The sequence below is a fragment of the Protomyctophum parallelum genome (genome assembly GCF_964188405.1).
Source record: "Protomyctophum parallelum genome assembly, chromosome: 16".
Classification (NCBI taxonomy): Eukaryota; Metazoa; Chordata; class Actinopteri; order Myctophiformes; family Myctophidae; genus Protomyctophum; species Protomyctophum parallelum.
Genome location: NC_139711.1, coordinates 9,125,579 through 9,142,247, shown reverse-complemented (window position 1 = coordinate 9,142,247; position 16,669 = coordinate 9,125,579). Strand labels below are relative to the sequence as shown.

At 41.4% G+C, this 16,669-nt stretch overlaps 2 protein-coding genes across 3 annotated transcripts in view; one reads left to right on the top strand and one right to left on the bottom strand.

Annotated features, from left to right (window-relative positions):
- Positions 1 to 4,321: 4,321 nt before the first annotated feature.
- Positions 4,322 to 9,390, top strand: fbxl3l (F-box and leucine-rich repeat protein 3, like; the record flags this gene model as incomplete). Its single annotated transcript, XM_083785777.1, has 5 exons — positions 4,322 to 4,678; positions 5,322 to 5,444; positions 5,613 to 5,784; positions 8,244 to 8,458; positions 8,959 to 9,390. The coding sequence occupies 5 exons, from the start codon at positions 4,322 to 4,324 to the stop codon at positions 9,388 to 9,390; spliced, it is 1,299 nt and encodes a 432-aa protein (XP_083641903.1).
- Positions 9,391 to 10,880: 1,490 nt separating this feature from the next.
- The window catches only part of atp10b (ATPase phospholipid transporting 10B), a 39,978-nt gene continuing 34,189 nt past the window's right edge, over positions 10,881 to 16,669 (bottom strand). For both annotated transcript variants that reach the window (XM_083785906.1, XM_083785907.1), the window contains exons 18-22: positions 15,901 to 16,101; positions 15,312 to 15,392; positions 14,010 to 14,114; positions 12,765 to 12,952; positions 10,881 to 12,074 (exon numbers count right to left, since the gene is read on the bottom strand). In XM_083785906.1, coding sequence (XP_083642032.1) covers positions 11,822 to 12,074; positions 12,765 to 12,952; positions 14,010 to 14,114; positions 15,312 to 15,392; positions 15,901 to 16,101 — 828 coding nt within the window. In that variant the 3' untranslated portion in view covers positions 10,881 to 11,821. The remainder of the gene's footprint in view (positions 12,075 to 12,764; positions 12,953 to 14,009; positions 14,115 to 15,311; positions 15,393 to 15,900; positions 16,102 to 16,669) is intronic.

The window sequence follows — 16,669 nt, the reverse complement described above, 5'->3', positions numbered from 1 at the left end:
AAGTACAACATCTTAGTAGAACACCAAGAAAAAACAATAAGTCATCTTCAAACTGTATCGATTAATTATTGCCAACTAACCTTTGCAAACGTGTTCAGTCCACTCGGATCAATTGATGTGATCTGACTTTCTGACCTGTCCTCAGTGTTCTGAACTCTCTCGGCTGACACTCCTTCGCAATCAACTCAATCATTCATCATGGTGGTAGGTATCACTCCGCAAAACGGTCTACTTTTCTAATAATTTCACCAATCTTGACAGTACGCGTTTCTAAATGAATAGCATAGTTATTTATATATTTTTAAAAGTAAGAAAGTAGTTTTCAAACAAAATAACAATTGATAACGCTGAGAAACTTGCGCTTGCGAACTACTTTTTATAGCGCAATGAATCCTCTTCCCCTAGCTCTGGTCCGTAGTAGAAGGCTATGGACCAGAGCTACTCTTCCCCCAATATTAACCTTCATCATTCAACCTCTGTTATTTATTTGTCCAAAGTCTGACATAAAATAATTAACATATACTACTCACATGCTTTATCCTCAGACCTCAGGATGGCACGCCATACAGCGATCCACTGAAGTGACATGCACTTATAATTGAAGTAACATTGGCTGAATGAGAACAGCAGTTGATACTGTGTAGTGTACACTGCTTACAAAGAATCTAAAATGTAGGCTACCTTTGCATACTTCATATTCATATTTTATAGAAACAATGTAGTTAGTTAGATATATTATATTCCTATAGTATTACTTCAACAGTGAACAGTGAAAGTTAATTATTCTATTGCAATATTTTGGCTATGAAGAGAAAACACTTTTTATCTCCTCAAGTGGTCCCTGGACCACTGGTTGAAAACCACTGCTCTAGTGAGAAGAAAATGCATACAAAACATTTGTCAAGTGACAGGTGCACCTATGTCTACCCGACACCAGACGGCCATATAAAGGGTTCCGCATTAGCCAAAACAATGGCACTTCCGGCCCAACTTTGCATATGAGCAATAAATGAAATTAAATACAAAACAAATTACAGCAGTTACAATTTGCCGCCGAGATGTAGTGGCTGTGGAGTAGAAGTAAAATACTCCGTAAAGTAGAAATAAATTGTGCCCAGTTAGTACAAATTAAATTAAATGTGCCTAGTTACATTCCACCACTGGCACCTGAATTGATCGCAATAGAATTGAATAACAATACACTAATAAGTGTAAAACGTTATGAGGTTTCCTCCCGACAGCAACGATATGTAGACGAGCAAATCGTCTAACCAACAACATATTCAGTTCAATGAAAGGAGAAATTAGGTCATATGTGCCTCAAATATGACATAAATGTGGCAACACAAACATTGAATGCCATTGACAATGAAGGGAAAATTTAGGTGAGGTGGTGCAACTGGCTAAGTGGCAAGTGTCTAACCTTAAAATACAATCGAATTCTCTCATAGAATTTCAAGTGCTTAAACTTTACACAAACTGTAATCCTCTCATGAAAGTACTAATAAAAGCATTCTGTATTAACCCATTTAGGCCTGATGTAGAAATTTCTAAAATGTCTTCTAAATCCTGACAGTTTTCTGTCAGGATTTGTGCAACATTTTCACGATTTAAAAAAGAAAATACCTGACCTACAAGCTTGTAGCGAACCATTCCGTGGTGCGCTATGAGCGTGTAGATCTGCTACTTTTCAATAGCTAAATTATAACATGTTTAAAACTCCAAAAGGGGTTCATCCACACAATTCTATATGTGTAAGGTATGACACTGGCAGTGTTACGGTGAAATTGGTGACCTGACGAAATATGTGATCATCTTGTGGACTTCTTGTCTTTGTCTTGTCTTTGTCTTCTTGTCTTGTCTTCTTGTCTTTGGCCTAAATACCGCTAGGTTAGACTGCTAAAGTGCTAATAAACAAACAGCAATGATTTACGTATGGAATGGACACTGACGTTATATGATGTGTTATATGACCTATTTCAGCAGGTCACCAATTTCACGGTAACATCGCCATGCTGGAATGACCGAGACTCGGCCGAGATTTAGGGTATTGTAATTCAGCCTTTACATGACATCACGGTGTCAGATCACGTTCAACACATTTAGCAACCGTTCTGTAACTTCTGTAGCTACTGTCATGTCGGCCACTGTTACTGATTTACATAATGAACCGAATACCCCATTAGTTATGTAAATGTGGCCCACATGACAGCACTCCTATTGATAGTAAACTCATCTGTTCAATAAATACACAGCAACACCCCCTGTTGTTGTGTATTGAATAGATTGAATAGATCTACTCGAGTAGTTAACCTTTCGACTTTTGTGTCAAAAGTTCAAGGCCTTCTGTCTTGAACTTGACCATAGGAAATCTGAGGTGGTTCTGGGGAGTCCCTGCAAAATGTGTTTAGCCAGTACGTACTTTAACCACTTTAACCCTCCCTACTCACGTCTATTTGAAAAATAGATCTGAAAATAATAGATCAATAAGTTAACAGGATGGGTAAAATGCAGAGGAAATGCAGACGTACTGTAGCCCAGAGCCTTAGATATAGACAAAGTCTATGCAAACTGCGTTCACTTCATGGGGCCAGTCCAATGGTGGCTCTTCTACATAGACTTCTATTGAGAATGGGGACAACCAACTGGGACAAGTCCTGGCCCGGAAGTAGGCAGAAATGCATTGGACTCAGGCAACTTTAATGATATTAAATCCCTGTCTTTTAGATTGTTTTGTAGTAATAGTACAACATAAACATTAAAGAGACTTTACTTGTTACTGTACAATACTTTAAAACAGTTGTCATGTTGCACACATGCTTAAAATAGCTCTTATTTGCACTCGACTGACCATGAAGGCCTAGAAGACTATGGCGTTGCCCTATGGGCAAGCTGTAAAAGAAGAAGTCCACCAGAGTGCAGCAAAGCACCTCCACTAAACCTCTTGAAAGATGAATCCAGGACAGGTTATGTCACATAATTCAACCAACCAGCCTCCAAGGCTCTGAGTCTGAATATATAACCAGGTATATAACAACCAGCAGCAGGGCATTCATGTAGGCATTAATGTGGGCTTTAGACCATAAGGATAGATGACGGCCGCTGAAGTCTCTTATGTCAGTGGATCTCAAAACTAGTTGTGTGTATACAGTATATAACAGACAGTGTACACAACACATGGAAGAAAATTGAACCATAAAATGGTCCACCATTTCCATTTGGTTCCATGATGTACATACACTGTTAACATGAATAGCCTTGCTGTAAGTATCCATTTTGGTTCCCAGCTATCAACCATTGATTTTGCACCGCCCCTTCAAGGACCCCTATTGGGGCCCCTAGCTCAATGAGTTGCCCATATGCTATTTTTTGTAGTTTGACATTGTGGACCAAAATGTATATTTCACATTGCTTGTAAATCCAGGTTGGCTGGCCATGTTTTAGTGCATAATGACCTCACTGACACAAATAATTAATGACCTTACCTTACCCCCCCCCCCCCCCCCTTCTCTCTCTCTCTCTCTCTCTCTCTCTCACACGCACGCACACACCCCACTAATCTCTCTTTCGCAATGATGCGCGCACACACATGCACACGCCCTTGGCACACTGACCTACTTTCTCTCAGTCGTGCATGTGTAGTGTGTGGTCTGTGTTCAAACAGCAACACACTGCCACTAGAACAATACTCTGCTACAGCAGGTAAGACTTGACTGAGAAATGTTTAACCTTAAATTGCTTCATAGATTATGCTACATGACATAGGTTGTTACTGTATGTGTGTGACGTGTTGTTCTGTCTGCAAAGCATTTTTTTTATGATGGGTCTTTGTCTCCAGTTTTTCATCAGGCTGATCTTGAGTGATGTTGTGCAACAACAACCTGAACGGAACATTGACGCATGTTGATCAATCAAGTAAGTATACCGTTTTGGGAACGTTGCAATATTATACCACCATGTTATAGCCTAATATTATATTAGGCTATGCAACCTTCAGCTAAGGGGACATTTATATTTTTATTAGAAAGCAACAAGTCTTTTTATATTAGTTCACAGATTTTTGTATGCTTGTTTTTATGTATAGCCTAACCGATCATTTGGCACTTGTGTATATTAGGCATACCTGCTTTTCTAAAGACTGGACTAAATCTTAACTCTGATGAGCACTGAGACAGGGAGACCCCTGTTATTGATGAATACACTAGCAATGATTACTATCAGAATGTATATCTATTTAACACACAAATATCACACTGCCTTAAAAAATGTGATTATGATAACAGTCTCACTACTTTCTTTCAGAATGAAGCAAGGATTGATGATGAATGTCAAATCAATGTGTCGAACATTCCCTTCCTCTGAGGATGACGGCGCCAAGAGATATAAGACCAGCAGTTTTTCCACTTCAGACCTCCAGGACAGATGCATGGAGAACTGGGGGAACCTGCCCCATCACGTGGTCCTGCAGATCTTCCAGAATCTGTCCCTGGTGGACCGGGCGCAGGCCTCATCCGTGTGCCGTGACTGGAACGAGGTCTTCCACTTCCCCGACCTGTGGAGGAGGTTCGAGTTTGAGCTGAACCAGCCGGCCACGTCATACCTGCGCTCCACGCACCCTGACCTCATCCAACAAATAATTAAGAGACACGCACAGCACCTGCAATTTGTCAGCTTCAAGGTGAAAACTATCCCTCCCCTTATATCAGGGCTGCGCAATATGTTGATATATCGATAAGGTGGATACTATATCAATATCGTGATATGAGACTTTATATAGTTTGGGATTGTAATGTGATATGTCATACATGACATGTTTTCCTGGTTTTAATCATGTAAAGGGCACTTCAAAACACTTATGTTCATATGTTTCATATCTATTCAGACAGTTTTTAAGTTGCTTGATTCAATCGATATTTCGTTTTTATATTCACATTAACATCTTCTGGTGACTGATAGTAGTTCTAAAGAATGAGTAATTTTTTCTTTATTATTATTATTATATTTGTATTACTTTTAAGCTTATGTCGCAGATCTTGAGGGCACTCGAATGATGAAAAAAAAGGGTTTTGAAAAATGAAGAGCAGACGTGTCAGAAGCTGGCACTCAGCAGAGCTGTCATAACCATGTGGGATCTGCTTTCAGACCATCTGGACATAACATGTTCATAACGCAGCAGCTGTCTGAGCTAATGGGTTTAACACATCGAGATGATACACCGTCCCAGCATTTCTGCCCGATATTCTTAAACCTCCTTCTTTGCTTAACTCCTGTTTCGGTTTTTTTCTTGATTCCCAAAAACGGTGAAATCTAAATGTAAACAGGTGGACAGTTGTACAGAGTCTGCGGAGGCTGCGTGTGACATCCTCTCTCAGCTGGTGAACTGCACCATTCAAACCCTGGGGCTCATCTCAACAGCTCGGCCAAGCTTCATGGACATGTGCCAGGTATTGTAGCATGTGCACGCTCATAGGCATCAATCAATCAATCAATCAATCAATCAATGGGAAATGGAACTACCGTCAAACACAGCCTATTATTGGCATGATGACTAAATTGGGAGACAAAAAATAATTGTCTCCTCCTCTGACGTTTTCTTTCTGTCTCTCTCTCAGTCCCACTTTGCGTCTGCGTTGACGGTGCTGTTTGTCAACTCCAAGTCGCTGTCCTCCATTAAGATAGAGGACACGCCGGTGGACGACCCGTCTCTCAAGGTGCTGGTGGCCAACAACAGTGACACCCTGAAGCTACTGAAGATGAACAGCTGTCCTTACGTGTCCCCTGCAGGTCAGTGGGTCAAAGACAGGATGGCTGCTCTGAGATCAGATTCTAAAAATGTCTTCTACATCCTGACAGTTTTCTGAAAAAGCTATGTTTCTATGTCAGTCGTTCTTCGATTTTTCAAAAATAGCAGACCTACAAGTTCATGAGCTTGTAGATCTGCTATTTTTCAATAGCTCAATCATGACATAATGCTAAGACCAAAAGGGGTTCCCATGCCCAGAATGGGTTAATATATCAAATAGAAGGCATTTCAAGGTTTAACACTTCATCATACGACGAATAGTGAAAACAGCTGATCTACAACAAGCTCGTAATGTGTTGCGTCGTGATCTGCTAGAAATATTAGAAACATATTTTTTTAATTACATTGAATTATAAAAATGTGAGCGTTCTCAAAGTGTGGATGATAGATAAAGGGAGTTGGGATTTAATGAAACTGAAATCATCTATATTTTGCTGCAATGGTACTGCAATTAGACATTTAGCAGATGCTCTTATCCAGAGTGAGTCTGTGTGACTTACAATCTGTGATCAGAATAAGCAAAGCATGAACTGTAGTTAATAATCAAGGTACACACACACACACACACACACACACACACACACACACACACACACACACACACACAGTGGAGGAAACTTGATCATATAGCATTTGGGGGTTCAGTGTAGTTCTCTGAGTGTGCGTGCCTGCCTGCAGCCCTGCATGAGCCCAGATACAGCATGCTACATTTAGACAATTGGAAACACCTGCCAATCAAATGTAACCATGGCAATGCTCCCATTAGTCCATTATCCACTGTCTCCATCTACAGCAGTGTTAGTACCTCCCAGCCCTGGCAGAGTAGTTCCAACGGATTGTGTGGCCCTGGCTTTGCCCTAGTGGGACTGATTGAGGGTAGCTACTGGGACGTAAGTCGGGACTTGATCACCCCAGCTGGGTCGCCTGAGTGAGGGGTATGATGTTGGAAGACCCGGAGGCCGGAACCCCGTTGACCTCAGGATACATCACTGAGGATACGTCCCAGGTACATCCATGCAATGTATTTTTAGTTATAGTTTTCTATTTATAGTGACTCATAGGAATAGACTATGTGACAACCAGGTATAGTCTGGTGACCACTGGAGAGACGGGTGACAGCCGGAATGTAGACGGCACCCGGGGTATGATGTTGGAACACCCTGTTGACCTCAGGATTCATCACTGAGGATACGTCCCAGGTGCATCCATGCAATGTATTTTTAGTTAATTGAAGAAGAGTTAACAAAAATGGTATAAATCAACAGCTTTCAGTACATTTGGCAAAAGTGAAGAATTGGCTTCCTCACTCACTGCTGCCAATGGTCAATGCACATGTTCAAGATCAGATCGATTGGTCAACCCACTGAGGAGATAATGGATGAAGACAGCTAAGATTTATAGTATTAGTATACTTATATATAGCCAAATATATATATAATATATAAGCCAAATATCTATTACCCATTCTTGAGAATGGGGACAAGAAGAAGAGTTTGAGTTGAAGGAACACAGGAGCAAGAAATATTAGGAACACAACTACAGAAGGAGAAATTCTAGGAAAACTTGAATCCACTAAAAGTAAGTTCACTACATCTGGCAAGATTCGTGCTTCCCACATAGTGTTGCCAGATGGGAAAGGCTTAAAATTATCGTATTTGAAAGAAAACTATCGTACACAGACAAAATTGTATATCACAGGTGTACTGTAAATATGTAATTAATTTCACAATGTATTTTTTGAGTGGTGCAACCACTCCTATAACCAGCAATGTCCGTCCATCACTATGTATGTTTAGGGTACCAACAGGGGGCGCTGTTGCACCACTCACTTCAGACATGTCTGATTTTTCATATTTATTGTAAGAAACAACTGTACCAATCACTCAGAATTTCTACACAGGCATTGACCATTACATTATGGATGTCTATAACAAGGCCCTTTTTTCTATTTAACTAGGTGGTGCTATAACAGTCCACTTTACCTTTTGCCCTATAACTCTTGAACCGTAAGTCAAAAAATCGAAAACAAATCTCTGGATTCTTTCTCTGGATTTTTGGGGTAATTCTGACGCATCTCCCATTGCATCACATCTCCCATCCGTCTAGAAAGATCTTCCACCATTCAGATTTTGTTTAGAATCTTCAAAACACACTTTTTGCTCTGCATCTTCCACCTACAGATTTTGTCCAAATCTCACAAAAGTTGGTACACATGATCTCTGAGTCTGGACCTATCCGATTAAAACATCACAGGGAGAATTGTGATAGTCCGTATCTTTTTTGGAATGATCGTACAGAGGGTAAAATTATCGTATAAATATGATACGTACATCTGCGTACATTAGATTCAATATGCTGTCACTGTCAGGAGGAAACCTTGTACAGTATGTCAAAACAGTTATTCTCACTGTAATCCCTCCTGCTTTGCCCCTGTGCTCAGGTATCCTGTGTGTGGCAGACCAGTGCCACGGGCTGAGGGAGTTGGCGTTAAACTACCACCTGCTGAGCGATGACCTGCTGCTCGCCCTGTCGTCTGAGAAGCACGTTCACTTGGAGCATCTCCGCATCGACGTGGTGAGCGAGAACAACGAACACACACCCTTCCGTCCCATCCAGAGGAGCAGCTGGGAGGCCCTCATTCAACATTCACCCAAGGTCAGTGATGGACATTTTACAAATGTACTGTGTTCATTTACTGTGTACAATTTTGAGGCAATTTACTTTACTTGAGTATTTACATTTTTAGATCATTTAATACTTCTCCTGTACATTGCAGCGGGGGATGTTGTACTTTTTACCCGGCTACAATTATTTGAAAACTTTAGCTTTACAATTTACTTTGCAGATTTAGATTATGATTACAATTTACAAAACATAACTAATTAAGCCCTATTTTATACTTTGGCTATTCTAAAATAGCAGATCCAAAATCTCAGTAGTATGCGTATCATATTGTATTGTGAGCTTGTAGATCTTTGACAAATGTTTAAAAACTTGTGAAATGGAATGGGACATAACATTTAGCTTTTGTACTTTTACGCAAATAAAACTTTGAGTATTTTTTACATTCAGGGTAAAACATATTTTGTGGTGCTGCTATACTTTTACTTGCAAAAATCTGAGTACTTCCTCCCACCACTTCCCCCATAATAAAGGTCAACATCGTCATGTACTTCTACATCTACGAGGAGGAATTTGAGCCCTTCTTCCGCGAGACGACCCCCGTCACTCACCTGTACTTCGGCCGGGCGGTCAGCAAGGAGACGCTGGGCCGCGTGGGACTGAACTGCCCGCGCCTGGTGGAGCTGGTGGTCTGCGCCAACGGCCCGGAGCCCCTGGACGAGGAGCTGATCCAGATCGGCCGGCGGTGCGGCGGCCTGACGGCCGTCGGGCTGGGCGAGTGCGAGGTCACCTGCAGCGGCTTCGTGGAGTTCGTGAAGACGTGCGGCGGGAGGTTGACGCAGCTGTCCGTCATGGAGGAGGTGCTGATCCTGGACGGCACGTACAGCGACATGGAGCAGATCCACGGCGAGGTGTCCAAGCATCTCGGACGCACCTGGTTCCCGGATATGATGCCCACCTGGTAGCCATGTCTCATGTACAGTGTGACCACTTTATGAGACAAATCGTGACCAAAAGTTTACGGACAGACTTGCTTATACAGACAGACTTGGTTAACAAGGATCTGTTATATACTGTACTTTAAGGTCAGGGCCGGATTTACCATTGAGCTATAGGGTGGGCTGATGAAATTGTAGATTATTGCAATCCGATTCATGTGAGATTTGTGTTTAGTTATTGTATACTTAGTTGTATTATGGTTAAAACATTGAGAGTTTCTGCTCTGCTGTGGTGTGCCCTGCAGACAGCGCCTGATGTGCCTTATCCAGTCTAAAGCCCACCATGCACAGCGACGTCTGTCTGTCTGTCTGTCTGTCTGTCGCCCACTTTTGGCTGCCTCATCTCTAGGCAACCACACACCTTTTGCCTCTAGCCATGTTGTCTAGGCCGGGGGCCCCGACTACTGTAAATCCGGCCCTGACTGGGGTCCACGAGAGGCCTTCAATGAAAATACTACAAGTTGCGACTCATCGTGAGCGGGTAGCCAAATGTTCACCTATTCGTCGTTGGCCTATATAACATGCCCAGAAAAGGGATTAAGGTTAAGGTCATACTTTCAAATTCAGTCAGTAAGCTCACAGGTCACTGCAGACTCTTTACGACACATAAGATCCAGATTTTCATATATAATTGTTACATAAGCTGCAGTCTATGTTCTTTAGACTTGTTTTCTTTTGTTTTTCTGTATGTTCACTATGTATGTAATATGTATAGTATGTATAGTATAGTTTGTATGCATATGTTTATGTATTTTCGTTATTTTGTTTTCTTTCCTTTGGTTGAAGACACCATGGGTATTGCTGGCTCAAATTAAATCAAATGAAGCAAAATAAGAGAACAATTATATTAATATTACTCTGTTCAAAGGGGAGGCCATATCTAATATTTAGATGTACATACAGTGTTTCACTTAATGGAATGATGCGATGCGACAGTGTGGTCTACTGGTCTAGGCTCTAGGCTAGCCGATACCAACTGGGGACACCTAGATCGCTGCCCTCCACTCCTATCCAGCACTTAACGGAACTGTTCGCTTTTATGCGAAACAAAACAGTGTTTGTTTGACTTGTGGTCATACCTTCTTAGGGATAATGTAGTCTACAGGCTTTTCATGTTCATGTGAAGGTGTGGAACAAGTTAAAGCAATCATGATTTGTTTTACTAATGAATAATTGTATTATACTAATTATTAAGTTAATAAAAATAGATATTCATAGTCAATGTTCATTCTCTTTGGGCTCCCACGTCCATTGTAGCCCTACAATGATTATTCTGTTTATGTGCTCTTTAACGAATTCCCCATACAGTGTATTTTACAGTATTTTTCAATGACATTGTCATAATTGACCTGTGCTGCTCACCATCTGACCACTAGAGAGCAGCATTGTTTCAATATGAAGGCAAGTAACTTGTTATATAAACACTTGTATAGTTATCTCAGACAGGTGGATTCAGCTGCTTCACATTTATTTTATTTCATAAAGGTAGCTGACTTTACATTTTAATATCTTTGTCTCTTCCTCTCAATTTTGTGATGTTGCCGTTTTATCTGGCTCATAGTAATAGAAGATGCTGTTTAGTAGGGTCTATACAAATATACCAACAGCAGTGTCACAATTTGAATATTGATCGGTGTGGAACTTTTGAAAAACACAACAAATACATTCACATTTTCAGGCCCAGCCTTAATAAACACTGCCATTTTCCTCCTCTCTGACACCGTCATATGTAAGTGCTCTAAATATAGACAAATGGGATGGAAATATCAAAGCATGTTGTGCCATCTGCAAACCACAAGTGCATCGATGGGATGCAAATGAAGCAATGCATCATGTGGTACGATAGATCCATTGAGCAATTTTACGTTCGGGTTTCTAGGTGACGGGAATATTTTAAATGTCCGTGAGCCATTTTGTTCTAGAAAAGCTTATTTTTTTCTTTCTTTTTTTTGAAGGGCGGGTAGCGTGACTGATTGGGTTACCAGTGTGCTCTCAAAACCCATCAGGAAAGTAACAGGCTTATGTGTTCACTTTGGAAGCTTGTTACAAGGAGAGAGTGGGGGGGTTCTCCTCAAGCATTCCATTACAAAATGAACTCATCACCGTAGCTGATGATTTGTCACAACACAGACAGAGGAAGAATTGTTATTGAAAACAGCTTAGTTTCCAGATTGTTCTTATGTAACCCCCCCACCGCCTACTCTCTCCAAAAATTTGAAACACTGTTTTACACTGAGACATATCCAGATATGAACCAGTTCAAAAGTTGTTTTTAACAACCTCAACATTGTCTTGAATAAATTAAACCCTACATTGTCCCCCTCTACACACCAACTATCTCACAATGTCACATTTCTACTCATTGTGAGCTTGTATATTGGCTACCCAGTGTAGCATTCTACCTCTGTGGTTTTCTCTTGTCCATCAAGGAGGACATAGAAATGAATGTAACAGGGGGGACTTCTTCGTCTTGGTCCACGGTGGGAGAAGGTGGACGGGACAGCCTGGAGCACGCCACCTCCCCCATTTGCCTGAGGTTCCTCCATTCCTTCATCCCAGGCTGCTTGACGGAGGGCTCCAGGCGGTCCAGATGACGCGCCTGCAGCAGGGCGGTGGGGGCCAGCGTGTTCCTCACCACGTGGAACATGTACCTGGGGGGGAGAGAGAGGGGGGTGTTGGCGGTGGTGGTGGTGGGAAAGTAGGCCAGTGGAAAATATGCGTTTCTTTGATGTAAAACCAGAGCATTGTGAGCTCTTCTGCACAGAGAGGAACAGTGAGTCTCCTGCTCACTCAGCCCTGACCTTCACTATTAACATTATCCGGTTAGAAATCTGCCTACAAGATGTAGATTACGCTAAAACTACACCCTCTTACGTTTCCGTCTTTAAGGGACCATTGCCAGGCAAGACTTCTGAACCGTTTTTAACTACAGTAGCAACCAACAGACTGCTGAACAAACCCTAAGCCTCGTCACCTTTGACTTTAATCGAACTGTGTGTTTTATATGAATGCTTCTTTTAATCTACCTGTTCCAACAGTAGTAATGTAGTCATTAACTACATTGTAATTTCAGCATTTTATGTTGATGTTTTATATTGTTTGAATCTTTCATAATGCTGCTGCTATCCTGGACAGGGCTCTCTTGAAAAGGAAATCTTATATCTCAACAGAATTGGTAAATAAAAGTCAAATAAAATAAAATAAAATAAACACACACACACACACACACACACAAACAAGCACACACACACACACACACGTGCGCGCGCACGCACGCACTCACAGTGCCACAGATTGGGTTTTTAGAGGGGAATCACAAAATCTGGGCTTGTAGATGGTACCTGGGCAGCAGCGCCACCACGGTGGTGACCAGGCACACCAGATAGAACACGGGCTCCGCCATCTGCTGCTGGAGGATCCAGTAGGGGTTGGACGGAGGGTTACAGGTGAGGCAGACGGCGCTGTAGGCCAGGGTAATGACGAAGTAGATCCCCACGCTGCCCACGGTGATGACCCAGTGAACCACCGTCTGACAGCCGATAACACGCACCGGCCAACAAAACGTCAACGTTAATACTCATCATCACCATACCGTTTCATATCAGCACATCGCGCAGCCGCAGCTCTCTCTTCAGCAGACACACTCAGTGAGGCCCCTTTTCCACCGGTTGGTTCCCAATGGGAACCGGTTCAGTTCTTTTTGGTTCTTAGTCCATGAGCCAGAGCTCCAAAATTGGTGGGGAAAAACTAGACCTATATTAAATTGTTTATAGGATCAATACAAGTAAATGAATACAATTCATATTTTCTATTATTTTGCATATTCCTACATAGTGCCTCATTTGCATATTTTAACATTTAAAGTTTCATGGTGATAACAATCTAATATAGGTATAGTTTTGCCGACTCAATTCATAATTAACATTCCAATTTTGGAGCCCTGGCTCATGGACTAAGAACCAAAAAGAACTGAACCGGTTCCCACTGGGAACCAACCGGTGGAAAAGGGGCCTCTGAATGAAGAATGACGAAAGCAGCACATGCAGATTCATATAGTGGGCTGAAACTGTGAATTTAATGTCCTGCTTCGTCCAAATATAACAACGTATTCTAATGGCACAAATAATTACATGTTGGTTATATAATGCACAAAAGTTCTAAAATACCCAGTCAGGTGAGGGAGTGATAAAAGGTAGAGATAGTAGAGAGGAGAATCATTTCTACTGATCTGATCTGACCAGGATGATAATCAATACAATATATTGTATACAATGATGATGTTTAACTTAGCATTCCTTTTAATTATTATTAATTGTTTTACCATGTTGCAGTAATATTCAGAATTCTAAGAATGGATATAGTGTTTTCTGTATTTCATTTGTTATTACATAACTTAATACATAATACATAATTAAATAAGATAGTGTTTTAGTATTATTCTAATCTACATTATGCACATGGATGCCTTTATTGTTTTCTCGGCTCATATAGAGATTATTTACGACGCTTGTCTGTGGCAGCTGTAAAGCTGTTAGACTCCCCCTCTGGGATGAATAAATCTAATCTGGTGTCGATACACAACTTACCCAAGACTTGATCTCAATAGAGAGATGCAGCAGGACGGTAAATATAGTCACCGTGTTCATCGGCGTTCCAAAGGTATAAATGTCAATGTCAGAATCTCTGTAAGTCTGAAGGAAGAAGACAATGTGTCATTAAAACAAACAAACAAAGAAAATTACCAGGGAACCGCAGGGTCAGCTGCTCTCAGCAGTGGACAAAATAACTCCAGAATATGTTTTAGGGAGACCCACCACGCATTGAAATAGTTGTTTGACCATTTAATTGTAAGTCGTGTTTTGTTAAAATAAGTTTTAAATAGCTCTATATTCTGATAATAATCATCGTTATACAGAAGAGTTTGTTCAGTAACAGAGGTCTCCCCAGTGCTGAAGAGAGAGAGAGAAATCATACAGGATAAACACTTGAAATTGGAAATGAAGAAAAATAAATGGCCAACATTGGAATTGGAACTCTATAAAATTGAAGCTGATAAATGGGTTCTCTCTCATTGGTGACCTACCATAAAATGTATTTTCGGTTCATTTATAGAGATGAAAAGACCAGCCCGGGCCTGGAATTTCATCATTTTAGGGGCAAGGTCACTTAACCTTTGGTGTTGTAAATCTTTGGTACAAAAAGACGAAATTCCAGGATCGCGAAGGCCAGCAAAATAAACAATGATTTTAAGTCCCATGAAATGTTGAATTTAATTTATATATTTTAATAGCCGACATAGCATCAATAACATGAATAATAAAAAAACCAAAACAATTTACAAATGACCAACTTTGTAGAAACTCAGTCAAAAGTTTATAAATGCTCAGCACTGGACTCGACAGTGCATGTGAGATGTTTTGGAGATAAAGCCACTAAGGCTAAGCCAAACTGGCCAGACTGTTTGGACGGGGTGCATACTTAGTTTAGACTAGTCATTGGTTAGACATGGGTTAAGGTTAGGTTTAGGTGTGCATGCCCCGTGGGAGGTTAGGGTGAGGGTTTGAGATAGATTGTATAGTTGTATAGGACTAATGACTGGTCTAACCAACTAGTGTAAACCAAATACTGTCTAAACTAAGTACTGCACCCGGTTTGGACACGTACAGAGGCGGGATAGTGAGTATATCGGTAGAAGGATGTTGAGGTTGGAACTGCCAAGCAGGAGGCCTAGAGGAAGACCAAAGAGAAGATCTATGGATGTAGTAAAAGACATGAAGTTAGTTGGTGTGAGAGAAGAGGAGGCAGAGGACAGGGTGAGATGGAGGCAGATGATGGCGACCCCTGAAGGGAAAAGCCGAAAAGAAAAGAAGAATCAGGTTCTGTCTTACCAAGTACGGAATGAAGAAACACACTAGGCTTTGATAGAAGGCATCTAGGATGGCAAACCAGAACGTTGAAAACTTGTATACCTAAACACATCCACACACATGTGTACACACAGACAGCACATAAATACGCACGCACGCACACGCACACACACACACACACACACGCACACGCACACACTTCAACAATCAATTTACAATTCAGGCATTTAGCAGACGCTCTTGATCCAGAGCGACTTACATTAAGCTAAAACAAAAGCATGGCATACATCACATTTATAAAAAGCAGTTATCATGAATCATGTATAAACTAAGAACGTAACAGTGTCTATGTCAACTATACATGTACTATACTATATTATATATTATACAATATACATGTGTACTACAAAGTGCTATGACTACATAAAATGCATAGCACTTTATAGTACACATGTATATTGTATAATATATAATATAGTATAGTACATGTATAGTTGACAAAGAGATGCTTTGGCTGTAGAACTATAGTACTGTAGATTGTAGACTGTATACATCGGTGTGCCTTAAAGGAAGCTATACGAGGCTATAGGAATAAAGTAGTGCCACTGACCCCCGGGCCCTGACCGGTTCTGTAGAGCTCAGGGACACCCAGCAGCATCTCAGCAGAGACATCTCTGTCCATCAGCCCAAACATGATGGGCGGCATCGACGTGAAGAGGAGGTTGAAGAAGACCAGCAGCCAGTAGTCTATCATGGTGGTCCCCGAAAAGCCACAGAAGAACTGATACCAGAACAGCAAGTTCACATACGCCTGCAAGAGGACATGTGGTCATCAGTATAGGACCATGCACGGGGCAAGACTTGTGTTACGGTTCGCTCTCCATCACCTCTACATCCATGTGCTGTGGGTGTTCTGGGCACTTCAGCGCCACCAGAGGACTCCAGAGCACTCCACAGCAACTCTCTCCCTGTTACTATCTCCCCACCTGGATGTCGTCTGCAATCACCTGATGAGCCTACAAGAGGCAGGCCTGTCTGCAGCTCGGCGCCAGTTCTTCCCCAGTCTACGGTTGGTAAAGTTAGACAGCCAGACATTTAGGCCCTCAGTGTTTAGTCTTAGACTAAACGTCACGCCGTTACTGTGCTTATTCTCTGCTCTGTGGACCTGCCTTTGACTCACCTCCTGCCTCTCCTTGTTGTGCATTTGGGTCACACCACACCGAGTCATAACAACTTGGTCTTGTCCATGGCAAATTTCTACATTTTCCTTTTTACACGCCGTTGTAATGTTCTTATTTTTGATCATTTACTAAAATGTTAATCCTCAAGGTTTCTGACCTGAGATCAGATTCTAAAAATGTCTTCTACATCCTGACAGT